The sequence below is a fragment of the Anopheles coustani genome, chromosome X, assembly GCF_943734705.1.
Source record: "Anopheles coustani chromosome X, idAnoCousDA_361_x.2, whole genome shotgun sequence".
NCBI classification, from domain to species: Eukaryota; Metazoa; Arthropoda; class Insecta; order Diptera; family Culicidae; genus Anopheles; species Anopheles coustani.
This window is the reverse complement of record NC_071290.1, coordinates 2,386,946-2,395,568: the sequence shown is the minus strand read 5'-3', so window position 1 is coordinate 2,395,568 and position 8,623 is coordinate 2,386,946. Positions and strand designations below refer to the sequence as shown.

The 8,623-nt window shown below is 46.5% G+C and overlaps 1 protein-coding gene across 1 annotated transcript; it reads right to left on the bottom strand.

Moving 5' to 3' along the window:
* Positions 1 to 354: 354 nt before the first annotated feature.
* Positions 355 to 5,049, bottom strand: LOC131268824 (post-GPI attachment to proteins factor 2-like). The gene is made up of 7 exons (XM_058271103.1): positions 4,835 to 5,049; positions 3,688 to 4,191; positions 2,983 to 3,117; positions 2,533 to 2,694; positions 2,314 to 2,419; positions 2,019 to 2,237; positions 355 to 1,581 (listed from the first exon to the last, which is right to left on the bottom strand). The coding sequence occupies exons 2-7, from the start codon at positions 4,102 to 4,104 to the stop codon at positions 1,421 to 1,423; spliced, it is 1,200 nt and encodes a 399-aa protein (XP_058127086.1). The 5' UTR covers positions 4,105 to 4,191; positions 4,835 to 5,049; the 3' UTR covers positions 355 to 1,420.
* Between the last annotated feature and the right edge of the window lie 3,574 nt (positions 5,050 to 8,623).

The window sequence follows — 8,623 nt, the reverse complement described above, 5'->3', positions numbered from 1 at the left end:
GTAGGAGTTGGGGAGGAGAGCCTATAGTAGCCTTCAGGAGGCGTCGGATCCAACCCTTTACAGAACATTAATTTTTTATTACATTGGCCTTTATTTTGACAACTGGCTAATCAGTACGATTTGGCCGCCGGGGAATAGAAAGGAAAGGCCTTTCGTAGATCTCTCCGCGAACCCTTCGTATAGGTCTTCTTATCAGAAGCCCTAATAGTACACCTTTCAAATGTTCTAAGCGGTGCACTTTTATCTATTTAGCGCCACCGGGCGTTTATTTAGGTAAGTGACGGTATTTAAAACTTTCGGAAACTATTTCAAAACACCAAACGCTACATTAAATGATGGAGCCAGACGTTGAGCTTGTTCTAACAAAAGCTATTTTAAAGCTTAAAGTTTATTGAAAAAAAAATATTATTACTTTTTACTGGAGCAAGGTTCAAATCCTGACTAACTTACTGACGCATTTCTATCACGCTCGACGCTAACACGCTACACGCGATACACAGAGGCAATTATAATGTTCATCATCCTTCCGTACGCACAAGAAAATTAAAAGCCGTAAAGCTTGTTGGTTCATTTGAGTGTGTATGTGTCTTTGTATGTGTGTGTGTGTGTGTGTGTGTGTTGCGGATGTTTACAGCCTATTACAGAATTGTGGTACCAGATAATTTGTATGCACAACTAAGACCAACCAGAATGGATAATGGCGCTATAGTATGGTTCCCTTTAAGCTGCTGACTCTGTTCGCTGGTAGACGGTAGGTATGGTAAGAGGAAACGTTACCGACGAATGTAAACTATGGCCGTCCGTTGTTCCGGTTTGCTATTTCTACTTTGCAAGTGTGCATATCCTTCTGTCGCACGATTCCCGTTCGGAGTACGAACAAACACCATCGCACCAGGCCCCACTGCTCGTTTAGGGGCTTGGAGGGTGGGCTGAGGTGGAAGGGGGGCCGCGAGGATTCCATTATTACACTATCTACCGAAAACATTTGCAACATTTACTCGGGAAACCGTTTAAAGCAAACGAAACAAATTAGATCCAAAAATATGCTTGTCAACTTAACTAAGAAGATGATTATTAATTAAAGATGGCTTTCCCGACTCAAAAGCTCATAAACAAAGTTAACAAAAAACAACAACGAAATAAATAAAGTTAAGAGTCTACGCAGCCTCACCCCGCCCCCCTATCCCCACTTTATTCGCGTCTTCTCCCACATGACGATGCAATGAAAACTGACCATGGGCCAAAGCGGACCACAGATGGCCAACCGAGCGGAGGATGGTCGCGACGCGCACCGCACACTGTACTTCGGAATGTGCTGAAGAGTCCGCTTCGCTTTCGTTCGCATCTATCGCAAAACCAGGGTCCCCCAACGGGGCAGGCTTCTTTTGAACAATGCGGCTCAAATGTCGCTCCAGCGCACCTAGTCCAGCTTCCAGCCGAGCGAGCTGTGCGGCTTCTTGTACTGTTTGGCATTTCTAGCGATGATAAAATCCTCGGTCGGAAAGTCCAGCATGGTGGTGCAGTGAAAGCCCATGTTGGCGGAAGCCACGATATATTCGCACAGTGCGAACCAGCTGAACGCTGCAAACGGAATTCGAGTAGCGGAATGGATGAGCCTTCGTTTTGATCATTCTACAACGGGTTCGCGTAGCACTGGGTACGAAACAGATACTTGGTCGTGTTCTACTATCTACTTGTTTGTCTGAATTAACCAACTGAACTGGAACATTTTCATCTTAGGAATTTCTGACAAAAATATTCTTAAGGACCTTAGATATTGATTATTTGTACATGGATATTAAGTAGCATGGGGTGTAACAAAACAGTTCCCACAGTAGATCTAATCTGATCGACCTACTGAAGTACATATTTGTTGGAAGATTTATGATGGTTGTTGTCGTCTTTTGACTCTTCTTTTTTCTTTCCCTACAGTTGAAGCTAACTCTTGAAACTAGAAATCATAGAAACGACCTCTTGTGTTGCTGTTTCGTGCACAGTGCCCCTCGACAGTGGTTTACCTAGATCTTGGCAGAGGAAGCGGTGCTTTAAGAAAAACAGTATCAGCCCGATCGTGCTGGCAATCGAGAGGGCAAAGAACGCCTGCTTGTAGCGCAGCGAGGACTCCTCCTTCGGCGTTTGCGGCCCGTCCGGTTGTAGGATTTTCAGCAGCTTTAGCGTCGCTAGCATGTACGACAGCGAGGTCGTCATGAAGATGATAAAAACCTTCTCGTGCAGAGCTGGGGGATCCAAAAAACCAGGATCAGTGATACGTTGGTTACTGGGGTGGTGGAATTGTGCGAAGTGAGAACTTACGGTAATTTTCCTTGTTGGAGATGTACGTTACCCCGCAGAGAGCACTGATCTCGACCAGGTTCAGCCAGTAGACGACGTTGATCATCCGGCACGCCTTCCTAGCTCTCTGTTTTGGCGACGAAAGAACAACAACAACGGAATCGGACGGAAACGGGAGGTTAGTTGGAAATGCTAACTTTTCGAGGGGGTGTTTCCCGGGTTTTCCCAGGGTTCGCTTGCCTCGGGATCGCTTATGCTGTCCACCATGGCACGGTACCAGTTCCGGTAGACGAAGGCAATGACGAAGCGTGGACCAATGTGCAGTGCGATCGACACACGCCACAGGTACCGTTGCGGGCTAACGCCTGTGATGGCGCTAATTGAAGGAATGATGTTGTAAACCTTCGGAGGAGGAGGAAGAGAGAGAAAGAGAGAGAGAAAGAAAGAGAGAGAGAGAAAGAGAGAGAGAGCAAACACGAAGCTTTGTTTCAGGGCGTATCCTTCTTACACGCGGGGGGGATATCTCGTCTTCGACTCTTCGACTTGCACGGTTACAAGAGGGGGAGAAGCGTGGGAGTAGCAATGCAGTCGTAATGCGTTCAGGGTTCAACGGTTGGAGGCAAAAGCGGTTCAAGTGGTTCAGGTTTGGGAAAAAGGGGTTAAAAGTAAACAAGAAAAAAACATCCATACCCGACAGTGCGTTTCGTGAATTTCCTCTGGCTGGAAGACGTAAGCGGAGATGAAACAAACGAGCAAGGTACCAAGCGGCAGAACAAGTGTAAATACACAGATATCACGGAAACCAATGATCAGATGCACCACTAGCTGCCAAAGACACCACGAGACCACAGCGAGAGAGAAAGAGAGAGATAGAGAAATAAACAGAGAAACAAAGATACGGAGAAAGAAGGAAAGGATGGAAGAGAAGAAGAGATATATAGATAAGAGCATATGTATTCGGTTAAGATGCAACCGTTTTTCTTCAACAGAAACGCACGAAAACAAACAAAACAAACAAAACAAACCAGACGCCAACAGCTGAGAAAGCAGCGGTAATGGAAACCTCTACAATTGTTTCGAATAGTATCGATGAAAAACAAAGAAAGATTGTGAACCTACTAAACACTTAGGACTCTTGAGTAGGAGAGTCCGCTGGCTTGTGGCGCGCAAAATTGATTTCAACGAAATAGAAAACGATTCTACTGAAGGGCAAACTCCCAAATGAGGCTGCGGACAACCGGCTACGACTAAAGGTGTGCAAAACAAGAAGTAACACGGGAGAGATTCCTAGTATGTCGATAGTACCGAGCCTGATTCGAGACTTTGCCAAAACGAGGTGGCCAAATAATAGCGAAGGAAAAACGGTCAGAACGATTTGCCGCTGGTTGAGGTTACCATCTCGGAAGGGCTTTTGCGTGGCCCTCCACGGTCACCAGTTCCTCCGCCTCCTCCTTCGTCCTCGTTATCGCTTGCGGCCGCTTTCGTGTGGACGTGCGCGTCCGCTGCCACCGCCCGGGAGCTGTTGCCGTCCTCGTTGGCGCGCGGTTTTCTCTTCAACAGCTCCCGCGCCGGCTCCGGCTGCAGACGGGGCTGCTGCTGTTGCTGCGTGGGAATCGGTTGGCGCAGGTGCGGCTGCCCCGGGATCAGCTGTAGCAGATGTGCGACGTCGTGATCGTACTGCAACTGTTGCTGTTTCGTGCTGTGCAGTGGCGGCATCACCGGCCCAATGTCATCTGTCTTTTCCAGCGGGATCTGTCCTTCTTTGTAGCTCACGTCAACGGTCGGGTCTAGAGCCGTCCGATCTTCCGCCATTGCGTCCGTAACTGGGCCAGCAGCCGTGCTGCTGCTGCTGCTTCCTGGGCTGTTTGGTTGGAGCCGTCGGCTTCACCGAGGCACTTGCTTCTGAAACGAGGGCACGTACATGAAGCTGAATGTTACTCAAGGATACGATGGTAGCATCAAGATTTCCATCCGCTTACTAAGCATGCTTAGGTTTGATCTTCACACGCCTAGCTTGTTCAAAAATAAAAGCCTCGCACTCTTGTTCTGATGGGTGTTAACTTTTCTAAAACTGGAATTAAGTAGTGTTGTAAGGTAACGGTACCAATAGTGGCGAAAGGAAGGCATAGCATACCTGAAGTTCTTAAGAAATCCAGCATGTTTGTACAACCTTAGTTTGGAAAATATTATCCTTGGAGCCTTAATTTATGACGGAATGGGAAGGTTTACACTCCGGAACACTCCGCAGCAGATCAAAGAACATAATACTTCATACTAGAACAAATATCTCTATTGTATTTAAGTCGTCGTACAGCTCCGAAATTATGCCACTACAACCACTATTGGAACTAGCACCACTAAAGGGAGCACCAACCCTACCTTATGAATCTTTCACCTAAGATTCATTCAGATTGATTCATGAATCTTTTGGCGTTCGAATCCTAAGACCTTTGATGAATCGTTAGAAACCTTAATGAATTTTCATCTTGTGCGTGCGTGCGTGCGTGTGGGTGTGTGTGTGCGTGGAAGCGGCTTTACTTACCACTGCCGTGTTAACACCGACGCACACCGTCCCCAAACAACCACCTACACACCACAATAATGCTGACACTCGCAGGATTCAGCCTTGGCCGCTTCGTTTGGCCTCACGATCGCTCGCGTTTGGAGCGTTGTTTGCTGGTTTCCCCGTTGGTCCGGTTGATTGCTGTTTGATTGGATCGGGAGGGTACACCTGCTGACCGCGACCAGCAACGAATGCCGAGAGATGCGTGTTGTGTCCGCTCGCTTCGGACTGCCGCTGCTGCTGCTGCTGTTGCTGCTGAAGTTTACTTCCGAAGGGAACAGAGAAAAAAGCACACTGCGGCGTTCGCTTTGTATTGATTTTGCTGTGATCTCTCGCCCGCCGGCGCGCGAGGGGAGCAGGGTTGGAGTGTGGCGGCGTAGGCCCAACCAGGGTGTTCGATTGCAATTATATCACTGACAACACACGGCACAGGCCACGGGCTGCACACTTTTGCCCGACATGCTCGACGCATCCACTGCGCTACTGTAGGGCTGCTGCTTTGCTGGTGTGCAACAACATCCGGGCACTGAGCGAAGGATGGTTCACACGCGCGTGTGGAGCTAGCAATTCTCCAGCGCTCCCAATCCCCCGCACAACCGCCTTCAGTGGAGCGCGTTCGGCATCAAAACCGACCGAGGATGATGATACAATCACAGACAACGGGCCGCACGCAGACATACAAACAAACGCATGAGCGCGGGCGCACACTGGCAGCAAAGGATAGGATATTCGGGCCACCAAAGGATCGCAATTCAACTGCGGAACAACATGCAATCGTTTTTCCAACACCACCGCGAACCCTTCAATTGCACAAAAACAACGCAAATACGCCAACTTCGCGCATTTTACTACGAAAGATTCTATTTTAAGCGTCCTGTTATCCACGAGTTAGGAGAATCCCCGCGGCCCGCCCCTTTCGTCTACAACTCCTCCGTCCGCGGAATCGTCGTCGACCAAGCACGGTCGTCCTAGGCCACCATTTATTTTCCTCCCACAACTGGCTGGCTCCGCAACACGGTTGCTCGTTCCACGGTGAGCTGGAGCACCAAATGGCTGCACAATTTATCTAAACCACCTTCCTAAAGGGAACGCATCTCCACCGCCCAAAGCCCTGCTCGAATTCTTACTGCAAAAGAAGCTGGTAGTGACGGTATGCCTCGACGGGCAGCGAATTTTCTTCGGATTACACACTTGCCTGCTGTTGTGCGCTCCCCCAGACTGGCTAGATTGTGATGGAAAAATTTGCGGTTTTCCGAGCGAGCGCGGTGGACCCAAAAACGGGAGAGGACTTCCTCTCCACCCCCCTAGAACGCGTACGCCGCGCGCCGTTCGGTTGGGTTTGGGCCCTTTTTCCTGAACGCGCGCTATGGCGCTGTGCCTCTCTGCCTCTGTGTGGCGTCGTGAGTATCTAATATTTATACTACATCGCGCTCGTGCTCTCCCTCCGCTTCGCAAGGCCGCGGATAAAGGGCGAGAGTTGGTTGGAAAAACCCTTATGCGCTGCTACTACTCCGGGACGGGAGAGTAGCCCAACACCAACAGCAAACACCATGCGACATCTGACATTCGCGTGGTCCGTTTATTTTCTTCGATCACAACGCTTCCCTCCCCCCTCCTCCGCTCCACGCCGAACCGAGGCGAAAAAACATGCCCCGATCCGAGTGCGCATGTGTGTCCTTTTTTGTACCTGTGCCTCCCTGATCTCTCTCTCTCTCGCTCACTCGACTCTTTCTCTTGCTAACTTTCCTCCAAATTTTTACTAACCCAGTTTCGGGCAATAGTCCCCCCCCCCTCCCCTCGTTTCGTTTTCGGAAAAACTCTCCGAACGTTTACCGTCTGCTGTAGCATCTTAAAACCTTTACAGCGTTTCCCAAACCGATTGGATGCTGGAAACATCCCGAACATTAAGTTTTAGCTAAACTAATTTAGGGCGACAATTGAACTTACCCTAATATGTCTACGATGATAAACAAAAAAACAAAACGGATATGACATATACCCCCTTTTCCTGTATGCCATCCTAGAGCTGTCCTCAAGCTGCCACCTCTCTAAGGGCTGTAGTATGTATAGGAACTGAATTGGAGAAATAAAAAATAAAGTGTTAAAACCAAACATCACTAACCGCCTAATGACTGTGTTAACTTATACTTACGTCGGGCAGCTCGTATCTAGGAAGTGCGGGTTTAACCTGGTCAACTTTTTGTCATGTGCGAAGCTTAAATCCCTCTCCAAGTTTCCGCACTGGACATAGTTCAAGGGAAATTTTAAATCTGTGATTATAGCATTACAAATGTTCATGCAAGCTATTTAGAAAGTAATCGAGAACTTAACTTTGCTTAAATCAACTTAATGTGAACAACGTTTCTAGCTACAATGAACATTCATCTTTTAACTTGATTTTTTATGTTTATTTGTTTTCTTTAATTCATGAAATAATACGCTTTCTTTTCGATTTTTATAAATTTTTCGTAGCTGCACAAATTCGGGAAAAAAATATTTTATGTTCGTGTTTTTCGTAGACAGTATATCCCCTGATCGCAAAAACGTTTTCGCGCCTTCTCGGCAGACGGTTGAATTAAATAAAAAAAACAAGTGAAACAAACTCAACGAACAAAACTGTGTAATGTGTATCAGTCTTCAGCACGCGCTACAACTGAATATATCGAGTCTTGCACTTCCTTTCCGGGTGGTATTTCTGTGTGCGTGTGATGCTTCTTGCGATGAACAATTTGTCGGTTAAAAAAAACATTTTGGATGGGAAAGTGATCGTGTACAATTGCTAATTGCAGTAAAAAGCTCCCTGTGTCCCTTCTTTTTTTCCTAACAGAGCCTTTCTTTCTTACTAAATCATCGGTCCCAGTCCCGGACTGGTGGGCAGGAAATGTAATAATTATCAAACGGCGACAGTAGACGTACGGGCGTATCGCAAAGCACTCGGTGGCACTGTTTTGTTATTCCCAGTTTTGTTTGTTTTGGCTAAATTTGTCGTAGCCTACTGTTTCCTATTTCATTCGTCCTAGGAATGCTCTACAAAGTTGTTTACACTTTCCTATACCACATCATATCGACAGATGTTTTTCTTTTCGTTACACTTCGGTAAAAAGTCGAGCAGAAAATACACGCCACACTTCAAAAGTTACCTGGTTCAAAAGTTTTATCTTCAACTTTATGGAGCGCGAAGAATATTCGAACGTGTTTCGCCTCACTTTCAGAGTATAGACCATTTCATATGTGTCCCCCTATTATCAGCAAGCTTCGCATTTTCATACTGCTCCGGACGATTTTTTTATTCGCAACAAGAAAGAAAACGTGGATCTGCAACGCAACGCGTCCTTGATTATTTCTCCGTTGCTTTTAAAATTAGTAAGGTATATATTAATATAGCTTGTTGTAGGAAAAAGGGTATCTTCTCTTCATAAATTCATTAAGTTTTATCTTAAATTCGATAGGAACAAAAAGTTGACAATGTGTGTGTTTGTTTTTTTCGGTAAAATGTTACGATTGTATTGTGTAAGAATTGGATTAATCAGAACATCGTACGAAAAAAAATTCGCCATACGGATTGCAATATGCTCGCCAGCATCTTTAACATCTGATGTAAATGTGTATCGGTTTTCCGAACCGTTTTCTATAACCGAGCTTAAATTCCATGCAATAAAAGTGATGTTACACACCGCATATCGAATGCTTTGTTTTGTTTTTTGAAATTCTGAGACGTCGAACGTATGTTGAAAGTACAGAAGATAAAACATAATAAAAGCGAATATA

Bases quoted from the DNA above. Each gene is read 5' to 3' on its own strand.
- LOC131268824 (XM_058271103.1), bottom strand. From the start codon at position 4,104: ATGGCGGAAGATCGGACGGCTCTAGACCCGACCGTTGACGTGAGCTAC. The intron at 2,695-2,982 runs GTATGGATGTTT...CCTCCTCCGAAG, and splicing joins TTCACGAAACGCACTGTCGG to GTTTACAACATCATTCCTTC. The intron at 2,238-2,313 runs GTAAGTTCTCAC...TGGATCCCCCAG, and splicing joins CTCCAACAAGGAAAATTACC to CTCTGCACGAGAAGGTTTTT.